A 13511-nucleotide genomic window follows, 5' to 3' on the forward strand; every position below is an offset into this window, starting at 1 on the left:
CCGATGCACAGATTGTAAAACCTCGTGTCGTAACGCTCAAATTTAAATACTGTATGCATATCCCATCTTATCCACCGTACCATGCGCACTAGGCTATAAGGCGCACTTTCAAATTTCTGGCCGTTTTGGAGTTTTCAGGTGTGCCTTATAGTCTAGTTAATGCAGTAAAGATTTGCATCAACACACGAGTACGAATAAAATATAAAAGACACATACTAGTAATATTTATAACAAGTAGCGTTAGCTGATTCAATATTTTAGTGTGGAAGCAGGTACTTATTGGGTATATTTTTCCTATCGGGCTGAAAACTGTGACATCATATTAAGCTGTGATCGGTCCGATAACCGTCGGCCCCATAATTAGTGTGTACCCCTCCTAAGTTAGAAACTAGTGTCGTTATGTAAAAGGATTTTGATGTAGTAAGAGCAAAACTGTCTCTATCACTTTGTCATGTGTGCAAGGGATGGAAGAGGTTAAGATCTGTTGCATGACACAGCAAGTGTACAGGCAGTTGTGAATGTACAGGCTTCTGAATTTTAGTCAGTACAGTAAATTAAGTTTTGTTTTGAGAATACAGTATTTGTTAATGCCGATTTAATTAATATAGACTGCTTTTGCTAGTTAATTGTTGAGATTGACAGCTGTGTACACAGTCTGTAAAGAAGTGTCTTAACCGCGGCATAATTTGTTACTTTCTTAGACATTTTCCCACTGATTCTGTCCAGATCGTGATCTTCCTCCATAGTAAAAGCGGGAGTCTCAGTCATCCATTCATGCACGTCACTAATTAAATGACGAGGCATTTGGCTACTAAAGAGAATCGTCACTTATTTGAATCTTTTCACTTTGACATTCCGAGCACTTGGCAGAAATCGCGATGCTTTGTCTTAAACAGTCAAATTTCCCTGGTCCGCACTAGTTCTAAGCCAGCTGCTCGGCACCAGCAGAGGAGATCCGGGAGAAGGGTTCAGTGTGCGTTCGGAGTCACCACTGACACCCTTGCGACCGTAAAAAAAAAAAAGGGATGCATCGTATTGTAAGCCGCAGTGTTTTAAATGTAGAAAAAAGTAGCAGCTTGTAGTGAGAGTTAACGGTAAAAGATTCGTTTCTACCTTGTGTACTTCCTCTGTGAAGGCGTTTTGAGTTATGGAGGATTGCACGGGCCCCGGACACACTGTGCTGATGAGGATGTTGGGATACTCGTAGAGCTCAGTTCGAAGGGAGTTGAAAAAACCCTGAGGAAAAGAGTTCAATGTTTAAATAGGATGATAGTGAACTTTACCATAAGGCATTCTCCCGTTGAATAATTTTTCCACTATTTGAAATGGTGGTTATCTAAATATTTGTTGATTGTAAAAACCTGTTCTACAGATAGCTTTCATTTAAATCATTAATTTCTTGACCAACCCTTTTGTGTGCATTCACAGTATGCTCAAAGGGACAGTGCGTATAATTTGACCCAGGGTTTATACATCTTAAAGGGATACCCAAATTCTAAAACATGCAAAATGTTCTACAATAGTACGTTTTTGCAAATATTTATACACATGTCATTGGTATATACCAATTATTTTCCGAAATTATGCATGTTAAAGACAGTCAGTCTCGTCTTCTACATCATGTGAAGCACACCAGCAAGCCAGTGACCATATTGGTTTTGAGTGTTTTAAGACAAATTTGGGTGTTTTTTGTGGAGAATCCCAAGGCGCTGTGTCACAGGTGGGTGCAGCAATGGTACGACGAATAGTGAGCAGCCAAAATGGGGCTAACTGGCAAAAATAACATACAGAGAGCTAACAGTGGCTAAACCAGCCAGGACACGGCAGGCTAGCCGGCTGCTAAAAAGGGATACCCAGGACCGATTGGCGGAAACATAGGAGACTGGACAACCAAAAGCATGCAATAGGCAGCCAGGATAACCGGGAGTAAACAACAACAAAACTACCACCGCAACAAACACGAACTTAGCTGGGAGAAAAAAAAAACAATGAACACGGCAGGCTAGCCAGCTACCCGACCACTTAACGGGGCTAACCGAGACCAAACAAAACTGGAAGCCTTAGGGAAACCGCACGCTAACGGGCAGTTATCTGAAAATATAGTAATTGCAATGCACGCAGCGAAAAACACAAACGGAAATGTCACAATCACATACCTATAAGGCAGCGAAGGCTAAAAAGGAACTCGCGCTGTACACTACGCAGCTCTAGATGATCAAAGCACTCAACTCGGACAAAACAGTCTCCCTGCAACACGGTAAGCAAAGTTCCAATGATTCCAAGCGGAAATGAGGGCTATGGATTCGCTGATTACTGTAAGCTGTCTGTTTTTGAATGAGACGCACCGTTTTGAATACTTGTCATTCGGTGACGTCACAACTCTAGGCGATAGAAGTCAAAATGTTAACCTTGAACATTATTTTCTTGAGATCTATGGCGCGTGGAATATTTTGGAACATATCTGCATGATTGTGGGGAGTAACACCACACAATCAGTGACTAATTAAAAAAAACAACTCTTTTGTAATCACTTTAAGACAAGTTAAAATTTTTTGTCAACAACAATAACACAATTGAAACAAACAAAACAAAAACAAAACTATTTCTTGCACAAAATACATGGTGCCTTGACACACTAGTTGGCAAAGCTATTAGCTATGGCAAAAATTGTTCGTTGGACAACCACTTAAATGAATAGAATAGAATATAACTTTATTGTCATTGTTACAAAATGGGTTAACATATTGCGACAACGAAATTGGGCACTAACACTTTAACATGGTGTGTTTATCCGCCTCAGAGGGGGGGGGGGGGGGTGTTTAGATATGACACCTATCTTTCAAAGGCAGTCAGTTAAGTTACCCAAGATGTGAAAGGTTCCAACAAAAGATGACTTAGCACTTTTGGTTTTGCTGACTAAGGCCTTTTTCCCAGAAAGAGATTCCACTTTACCAGGCCAGAACGACACTGAATATAAACACCATTGCAGCATTTTAGTCTCAATCTAGACTCAGTCTTGCTCGTTGGGTTTTCCATTCTCACGTGCCAATCACCTTGCCAAAAAGGGAAATGCCACCCAAAAATTGTGTCGTGTCTCAACGTGGGTGATCCTCTAATGGTGCACAACCATTCTAGTTATATATATTTTTCTCAATCATTAAGGGCTAAAAATAATAAGACTGAACAAGGTAATCAAAGATCCGGAATCATCATTAGCATGCATGTTGCCATGACACAAGGTTATCCTCTCCATGGCACGAAATCCTCTTGTATAAGCATTGTGTCAATTAAAACGTGCTCTTTATTTTGTGTCTAATGCTTCAAGCTGATGACTACCACAAATCTGGCTACAGTCTAAACATTACCTGAAGGGCATGCTTGCTGGCGGCGTACCCCGAAGCCAGGGGGGCCCCGGCGATGCCCAGAACGCTGCTAACGGTCACGATGCTGCCGGTGCCGCGGCGAGTCATGTGAGGCAAAACCTGCTTGGTAAGCGACACCGTGCCCAAATAGTTGAGCTCCATCAGCGCCTGGTAAACCTCAACGCTCGCCTCCAGGAACAAAGAGCGCTGCGTTCGACCCCCGTTGTTTATCAGGACGTCGATCTGGAAATTGTCAAGGCATAAAGGTCTGTATGCATGTCCGCACAATCACTCGACAGAAAAAATAGGTAATAAAAATAGTCGGTAATATATTCCATTGTAAATTATAGTCGCCAGTTTTTACAACAGAGTGAGGCATCTTACATGATAATGATCTCTGCTAGAATCGCTCATGCGCCACTGTCTCGAGTGGTAACGTACAGAAATTACATAATCAAGTACGTGTACCAAAAGTTCGAACTTTGGAAGCATTTTAGCCTGGATACGGCAAATAAAAAACAAGGTTTGCAAAACAGACCTAGAATATCATGGCAGTACAATTGACACACATATTTCAAGAGCACGTCCGACAGTTGAACGAAACGAAGTCTGACTCGCCTCGGTAGGATTCAAGTAACATACAAGCCAATACGGTTTTGGAGACATGTATTGTACATTGTACTACTGTATATGCACAATTTTACGATAAAATAGACCTTCAGCTTTATACCAGACTGTGCCTTAAAAACGTATTTGAAATAAAATTCATACAGTCCGGAGAACAAACGTCAGTTGTTAAAACCCTTTGGTTTCAAACTGTTAAGAGTCCTTTAATATTTTTGATACAGACTTTGCAGTCGACCACTGAATGTACTTCAAAAAATGCACAGAATATTTATGGATTTACTGTTCTACTGCTGCTTATGAGCTTGTTCTTGGTATATATGGATAAAATGTTGACTTGATTTAAAATTATTACTTATTTACCGCTCCCTAAAAAATGGACACACATTTGTGAAGAACATAATGTCATGGCTCTCTTGAGTTTCCAGTTACAACTCTGATTTTTCTCTGAGTGATTGAAACAGATAGTTCTTTGTCACAGAAACATTCATGAGGTTTGGTTCTTTTTAGCTTTATTATGGGTTAACACAGGCATGTCCAAAGTCCGGCCCGTGGGCCAGATATGGCCCGTAATCAAATTTTTACTGGTCCGCGGCCTCTGTCATGAAATAAGGTGGCCCACCAGTAATGTATTAAAAAAACAATTGCACCCAAAAAAATATCACAATTTCACCAGAGAGTGGCAGTAGCACTTTGACCACCGTCCTCATTTCCGACATAAATAAAAAAGGAAAGTTGAGAGTGAGGGCCGCCGCAAGTGAAAAATGGGAGTATTTTTTTACCGAAATCCGAAACAACTGCGCTTCTGGAATTTAAAACGGGAGCGCACACGTTATTGTGCTTTGGAGAACAAGTCACGAGAACTTAAAACATTAGTGTACGTTAAGCAAAGCGAAATGCCAATAGTAAGTCCTCCTTTATTTTGCTATAGTTCGACTGTTATTATTACTGTGAGCACTCGTCGGCTTTTGTTACTTTAAGCCGTTAAACACCGCTGTCTTTGTGATCACTGTTTTAGTTCAGTTTTGCGTTTTTCAAATATAAAGAATCGGCAAGGTCACATTCAGTGCAGTGATGTATGGGTATTGTAGTTGTTCTGTTCAAACGTTTGTGGGGAGTTAGGATAGCTAATGCTGCTCTAAAATATATATCATTTAACCGCCTTATTGTTTATTTGGTACTTGAAATGTAAGTAAAGTAAATTACAGTGGAACCTCGGTTTTCGAACGCCTCTCAGTTCGAACGAATCGGCGGTCGACCAAAAATTTCCAGAAATTCTTGCTTCGCTGTTCGGTCAAAAATTCGGAGTTCGAACGCCGGTAATGCGTGAGTGCGTACGCTAGAGTGCGATGCTGAGCGGCGTACGGGTGTAGATCGTGTAGCTCGCCCCCACCCCTCGTGACACAACTGATATCACGTGCGCACTTGCCTCTTTTTGCTTTTGCGTTTAATATCGGTGAACGGAGTGTTTTAGCCCCTAACTATGCCTCCGAAGAAGGTCGGTGCAAGCAGGACAGGTGAAAAAAGAAAAGTTGTTTGTACAACTATTGCCTTTAAGAAAGCCATAATAGCTAAATATGAAAGAGGTGTGCGAGTTTCTGATCTTGCTAGAGAATACAGCATGCGCCTTCTGCTGACCACCACAAAGGTAAGAAATCCTATTCACAATTCTTTATCTTTTTTTTTTTTTTTTTTTACACGTTCGTGTTAGCGTAATCTTTCGTACGGAAGATTATGATAACGCGAACGTACGATTAGCCTGGGTTAGCTTTATGATTACGTTGAACATTCAGGGTGTTGGAACTGTGCCCAAAATTCAGGGTGTTGGAACGGAGCCCCCTTTCCAATGAAGCGCTAGCCACTTGTGGTGCTAAATGACTTGTAAACGACCTGATTTTTTTATTTTTACACGTTAATGTTAGCGTAATCTTTCGTACGGAAGATTACGATAACACGAACGTACAATTAGCCTGGGTTAGCTTCATGTTTACGTTAAACATTCATGGTAAACATTCAGGGTGTTGGAACGGTTTAAAACGCTTTACATGACTTTTAATGGGAAAAATGATTTCGGTGATTGAACAAATCTGTTCTCGGACAGGGTTCTGGAACGGATTATGGTCGAGAACCGAGGTTCCACTGTATGTATATTACATTATAGGTTTATAACATACATGACTACCTGAATGACTGAATGGTGTTGGTGGATCCAATAAAGGAAATCAAACCTAGAGTAACACTGATTTTGTTTCTTTGGGAAGCAATAAAAAAAACGAACGCCTCGAGCCAAATGAAAATTCTACAAAGGCGAGCTACGAGGTCAAGACACCGATTGCCAAGCACGTCAAACCTTTCTCGGAAGGTGAATTTATTAAAGACTGTGTCATAAAAAGAGAAAATTCGATCGGCCCTCACACAATTTAAGCTTACCGAATCTGGCCCGCATTTTGAAAAGTTTGGACACCCCTGGGTTTACAGAAAAAGTGATCAAATCTGCTGGATCAAAAATATACATACAGCAACACGAATTAGCAATTTTGGTGACTTAAAAAGCCGTGTCAGGGAAATGAGTTTCATAGCATGCTCTCTTAACTTCTTGTGAGTGATTATGAGTGACTACAGTTGGTGACTTCTCTGAGGCCATTTAAATAGGGCTCATTGGATGCAAACGCCCACATACGCTACAATGAGAGAGTCAAAGGAGCTCAGCATGGATCTGAAAAAGCGAATCGTTGACTTGAACAAAATTGATAATTCGTGTTGCTGTATGTATATTTTAGACCCAGAATTATCTGTTTTTTTTCCACGATCACCTGTAGGTTCAACAAAAGATGTGTTTTTCACACATTTTATCGTGTTTATTATAATTGGCCACATATTTAAATCAACCTCATGCTAAATTTAAGAAAAAAAATATCTGATATTTCAGATAATTTTTTTTAGTCGTTAATTTCAGCCCTAATGTTCACAGATTGTATTTTTATCCTAAAAAAAAAAAAAAAGAGCTTTGGCACGCTGAAGCATATTTAAGTATAAAATAAGTTTCATACTTGTCCAAAGAACTCTATTGCCGTTAGAGTTTTGGCCTCATGTGTTTTTCTCTCCAACAAATCCAAGGGGAGAACAAGGATATCCTCATCTTTAAGTCCTGACGACTCTGCGAGTATTGAAAAAGAGAAATACAGTGATCAAATGTTTAAAAATCTAATTGAGGCGTGAAAAACTGGGGCTGGTTAATACATCGGATCAATTTTCCATTTCTAAGATTGACATTTGTAGACAGACTTAAAGGGACACTGTAATATTCACCTACTAGATGTCGCTGAATTGTCTTGTGCAACCAAAAACATATGCTACAAAGCACAAGAGTACAAACTACGGAGATTCAGTGACCGAAAGACAAAATGATTGCTTCTCGATTTTGCTTAAACTTTTGTGAGGTTTTTGTCTTTTAGGGGTACCCGTAGAACCAAAACAGCCGACAGTTTTGTCAAGCTCCCTCAGGTGATCCCATGTTATTTAAAATAAATACAAATTCCTTGACGTATGAGTTTGTTTTTTTTCATGCGCCAGGAACCTTTTTAACCCCAAAGAACCATAATAGCTAAATATTTTTTTTTTGGGTGGGAGCGAGAGACATATCATATATTTTAAGACAAATTTAATCAAAACTGCGAAACCAAATCCAGACAAAATCAAAATTTTCGGCGCATTTGATTTTAATGTGTGATTTTAGTGTGATGATTTGATTACATTTATGAAATAAGAATAAGGCCAGAGCCTGTGTCCCATATAAACAAATATACAGGGTTGGGTAGGGTTACTTTAACTGGATTACTTTCAATTACTTTTGGATTACTCCAATACCAAATATGCTAATAAAAGACAAAAGAAACTAAATATGAATACAATTACAAAATTTTGTGCAGGCTTGGAATACATGGAACGGCAAAAATGATGTTGGCAAGCTGTTTGGATTTATTTTCATTTTGTTTCTGTCGCATTTTATGTTAGTTTTGCCGGAGATCAAAGCCAGGAGAGAAAGCTTACCATGTGTTTTGAGTCATAAAAACCCTACCCAAACCTGCAAATATACCACTTATAAATGGTCTCCCTCCTGCAATTACTTAAGTCCATTCAGGCTCATTTTCATCCTCATCTTTGTCATAAATAGTTGTTTCAAAACAATGTGCAAGCAGAGTTATTCTTTAAAAATGTAACAAAGTACTGCAAATGAGGATCCTGACGTATTTACGTTCAGTGCAGACCGAGCTGTGTGCAAAGGTTTGCCCACCCCTACCGCTCTGCTGTGCTCTGCTGGCTTTTTAAATAATACACTGTCCCTTTACTGATAAAGTCTTTCGTTCTTTGGGCTTATGACCCAGTACTAAGAAACTGAACTCCTGATACCTCCGGTAAGCAGGTAGGCGTTTCGTAGTGCTGACTCCCAATTGGTGTGTGAGTGTGTGTAAGAAAGAGTGAAATACATTATAGCTTTAGGAGGTCTTCAATGACTTGTAAAGCGCTATATAAATGCAGTCAATTTACCATTTACAAAGGAAAACATTGCACCATTTTTAAAAGACTTCTACGTGACACTATTCCTATCATCAACAACTACAGAGAAGAGCTTCAACAGTCATTTAACATGTTAAGAAAATTGAAAAAGTCAGCTGTGAATGTTACCCAAGCATTGCCGTTTAACTCTCTTTAGCTCATCTTCGCGACGGGCGGAGAGAATGAGTCGTGATCCACAGCGGGCCAGCTGGTATGCTAGCTCCTCGCCGATCCCGCTGGAGGCGCCGGTGATCCAAACCACCTTACCTTTCAACTTCGCCTCTGATCGGGAAAAAACAAACAAGCACACTCTTGAAAGGTTCGCAAAGCGAATCGTTAGCATCTAGCGCTGCAACAAATAGTTGTCGTCCATAAAAATCAATAATAAAAATAGTCGAAAATGAAATTAAATGTCGACTATTTTCGCCAGGCACGTTTTTACCAACAGAGTGAGGCATCTCTACATGAAAATTATCTCTGCTAAGAGTCGGTCATGCGCAATAGGGTCTCAAGGGGTAACATAAACATACAAAAATGGCGGCCTTAAGGTCAACCACGCATACAAAATGTTTTGAAGCATTTTAGCCTGTGTAACGACCCTCAATCATGCGCGACACAAGGGTTCACGGTCACTCGGTTTATTGCCTGCATTCGGTAAACAAAACAATACAAAAGTCAGGGCGTCTGTGCACGACTGCATACATCTTCATCACGATGTTATTGAGCTGAAAGTACTGCAAGCGCAGAAGACCATAAAGTACCAAACGAAAAAGACAGTCGCACACGCCCATGGCTTAACAAATGAATGCGGTACCAGAATTTTAACAGTAATGCAACAAAAACAGATTTCGTGAGAATTAAAAAAAAACTCAAAACAATCAAATTTCAACTCTGTTACACCTGCATACAACTAATGAAAAGACTACTTCTGAGGCTTACAAAGCAGACCTTGCATATCATGGCGGTGTATCCGTGACACACGAACATTTATAGAGCATGTCGGACAGTTGAACGAAACAGAGTTTGACTCATCTTGGTAAGATTCAACTATGTTCAAGCCAATATGTTTTTTAATTGTACATTTCGTATGTGTATATTTGGCTATAAAAGAGCTTGAGTGTTATGCCAGACTGTTCTTAAAAAACGTATTTGAAATTAAACGCATCAAATCCGAAGAACAAACGTCAGTAGTTAAACCGTTCAAGTACAAACTGATGAGAATCGTTAGGTAGTTTGTTACGGAATTGGCGGTTGACCTCTGAATGTACTTCACAAAATGGACATCGTAATTGTTTTAATTACTGTTTTACTGCTGCTGATGAGCCTGTTCTGAGTTTACAGGGACAAAACGTACTTGATTTTAGTTTATTTAGTTACGGTTTATTGCCTGCATTCAGTTTGCATTTACCTGGTGTGACAACTTGTTAGTATAAAGTAGCCCTTGCATCTGCAAAATCAGCCTATTTTTCGAAGGTGATTGCGGCACGAAAGAATAACCCCAAAATCTTTTTCAACATTGTAGCATCGCTAACGAGGCAACAGATTATCCTAGATAGTTCTACCCACTCAGCCCATGACTTTATGGTCTTCAATACATCACATATTAAAGGGCTGAAATGTATAGATGCACGACATGGTGGCTGTCCAGGGAATTTGTCCCGATTTAGTGATCTGTCACTCGATAATCTTAAACAGGTGGTGATTACGGCCAAACCGATGACTTGCCTGTTTGACCCGCTTCCGGGTTTGCTTATTAAAGGTATTTTGGGGGTCCTTGGACCTTCAGTTCTAAATATTATAAACATATCACTCGCCTCAGGTGTAGTTCCAGCAGCTTTTAAATCCGCTGTTATTAAATCTACAAAGAAACGACCCAACCTTGATCCAGAAAGCTTATGTAATTATAGACCTGTGTCAAACCTACCGTTTCTTTCTAAATTACTTGAAAAAGTCCTGGCACAGCAGCTGAATGATTTTATATTCGAGAACAATCTTTTTGAATCAATGCAATCAGGATTCAGGGCTAACCACTCTACTGAGAAAGCTCTGATTAAGGTAACCAATGATCTTCTACTGGCAATGGGCTCTGGCGCTTCATCACTCTTGCTGCTGCTGGACCTTAGTGCTGCTTTTGACACTGTGGACCATAATATCTAACTAGAACGGTTGGAAAAACAGATTGGCCTCTCAGGAACCGTCCTCTTATGGTTCAGATCCTACCTCTCAGATAGGACGCACTGTGTTAAATATGGTGAAATGACATCTGAGCCCTTTAGTGTTACCTGTGGTGTTCCGCATGGTTCAGTACTTGGCCCCCTTCTTTTCAGCATTTACATGCTTCCATTGGGTGATATTATTCGCAAGTATAATATCAGTTTCCATTTCTACGCAGATGACACTCAACTATATCTTCCGATGGAGGAATCTGCCACACTAAATTGTGGAAATTTGGAGGCCTGCCTCACCGAGATAAAATAATGATGTCACTCAACTTCTTGCGCCTTAACTCTGAAAAGACCCAAATGTTAGTTATTGGTCCATCTAAATGCCATGACTTGTTCTCAAAAACTGCTGCGACCATTGACAAATGTAATATCATCCAGAGTGACTCAGTTAAAAATTAAGTGTCATATTTGGCGATCCTTTCAAACACACGTGAAGAATATTCCTAGAACAGCTTTCTTTCATCTTCGCAACATTGCTCAAATTCGTCCTATGCTGTCTCAGTCAGATGCGGGGATTAGAATTCACGCGTTTGTTACTTCCTGTCTCGATTACTGTAATGCACTACTCTCCGGCCTCCCTAAGTCCAAAATCAAGAGCCTTCAGCTTGTGAAAAATGCTGCAGCGAGGCTTTTAACGAAGACAATAAATTTTGATCACATTACCCCAATTTTAGCTAACCTGCATTGGGTCCCTGATAGCTTAAGATGTGATTTTAGGGTTTTAGGGATTTTAGGGTTATGATGGTATGATACAAGGGACTTGCTCCCTCATATCTTTCAGATTGAATTTCCCCCTATGTTCCATTTCGGAGCCTTCGCTCTGAAAATGCTGGTCTACTAGTGATCCCAAGAGCCAAGAAGAGATCCACAAGTTCGAGAGCGTTCTCCATCCGGGCCCGGGTGCTGGGGAATGCTCTTCCCCCTGATATTTGATCTGCAACCTCAGTGGAAACGTTTAAATCTAAGCTTAAAACACACTTATACTCTAGACCATATGAATAATCTATATTTCATGTTGATAATATGTGTATTATTTGCCCTCATGTAAGTTTTAGATGAGGGGATGGTGTCATAATAGTCTGTAATAATAGTTCGCAATGGTCTTTGGTCTGTGCAGCCCTTTGATACTCTTTGTGATTAAGGGCTATACAAATAAACATGACTTGACCTCTCCCTAAAGATGGACAGCTTTATGTTTGTATGTCTATACTGATCGAGCACAGAGCCTATTTGGTTTCAGTGCACTTTTATTTGATTTTTGTAAGAATGTGGAGTATTTTTTTTAATAAAAGCTTTATTTTTTTACCGTCGTAGATAGTGTGTCTGATGTTGCGGGGCCCGAATTTTGAACGCAGGATACATCACTGATGATGCGTTCCAATTGCATCTAGGAGATTTTTCTTTCAACTTCAAGGTATTCATTGTCTTGTGTTTATAATCATTTGCCATATAATTTAATGAACTTCATGCGAAATTTAAGAAGAAAATACGAATTATCGTTTCAAGAGTCGATGACTAGTCGAACATTAACAGTCGTTACTTGCAGGCCTATTTGCAACATTCAAAATGTGCCTCGATTTGTGAAATATTTACAGTCAAACAAAAAATCATCTTAAATACTGTATTTCCTTGTTACTCATTAAAAAGGCAAAACAAAGAGAAACTTGTATACCGTATTTGCAAGAACACATACGTCAAAATCAAGGCCCGCAGGCCATGTATGATCTTGTCTTGTGTTGTATCATATAGCAGGAATTACTCCTCCTTGAAGAAAGCAGGGTTTTTATATTTTTGCACTTTATTGTATTTCAATCAGTTATAATTAAATTGACAATTATTTTAGGTATTCTAAATAAACAAATTACATTAAAAACGATAATCTATCTGAATGATATAAAATTGCTGTAATGTTGTTAAGTAAATTTACCACACTTTTGGCTAATGGGAGATGATTACATTTAATGTTAATGTTATGTGTTTTTGTGATTTTTATATTAAGGAAATGTTTCTTTCGTGCCAAAGTCAAGACTTCTGACAAAAGCATAAGGGAATATTGTTTCAGTAATCTGATGCTATTGGAATATAGTTGTTAGGTTTTCGGTAGGTTCAATCGGGTTAACTGACTAAATGCATAAAATAAAAAAGTAAAAAAATTACAAAAATATTATATTAGTCCGAACTTTGATGCATGTTACTGTGCGCTCACCTGACTTTCGTCCGAACACACTCGCCCACAATAAACTCAAGTCTGCATCCGCAAAGACAAACACCAGAAGGTTGAAGAATATATAAAGTAATATCAAGTAGCAAAGTGTAGAAAGAAGGCAGAAATCCATCGCTATTATCTTAAAGCTGCAGACTGCGGTAGTCTGTTGACAAAACTTCGCCCACACTTGACAAACCCGGGGTTGAACGTTGCGTCACTTCCGGTATATAACGGAAACGAACGGGATTAAAGATAAATGATAAAGGAAGTTTTACGTTAAACTGTAGATTATTTCATCCTGTTAATTACCTTGACAATTATTTTAGGTATTTTATATAAATAAATAAAAATAAGTATTTAGTATCCATGCAGAAATATTTAAAACAGAAGTCAACAAAAAAGTGTACATTTTGCTCGTCTACTCATACGTTATCTGCACTGCTTATGCTCAGTAAGACCGCGGGAGTGCTGGAGTCCATCTCAGCTGTCTTTGGGCAATGGGCAGGGGACAACCTGTACTGATTGCCAGCTAGTTGA

The 13511-nt window shown here is 39.4% G+C and overlaps 1 protein-coding gene across 1 annotated transcript in view; it reads right to left on the minus strand.

Moving 5' to 3' along the window:
* Nucleotides 1-13192, minus strand: part of dhrs7 (dehydrogenase/reductase (SDR family) member 7) — a 16192-nt gene extending 3000 nt beyond the window's left edge. The window contains exons 1-5 of the mRNA XM_088354309.1: nt 12975-13192; nt 8673-8825; nt 7037-7143; nt 3366-3605; nt 1114-1236 (exon numbers count right to left, since the gene is read on the minus strand). Coding sequence (XP_088210435.1) covers nt 1114-1236; nt 3366-3605; nt 7037-7143; nt 8673-8825; nt 12975-13104 — 753 coding nt within the window. The 5' untranslated portion in view covers nt 13105-13192. The remainder of the gene's footprint in view (nt 1-1113; nt 1237-3365; nt 3606-7036; nt 7144-8672; nt 8826-12974) is intronic.
* Nucleotides 13193-13511: the final 319 nt, after the last annotated feature.

Source organism: Urocampus carinirostris, chromosome 15 (assembly GCF_059441175.1).
Source record: "Urocampus carinirostris isolate Australia breed hairy pipefish chromosome 15, RoL_Ucar_1.0, whole genome shotgun sequence".
Lineage (NCBI taxonomy): Eukaryota > Metazoa > Chordata > Actinopteri > Syngnathiformes > Syngnathidae > Urocampus > Urocampus carinirostris.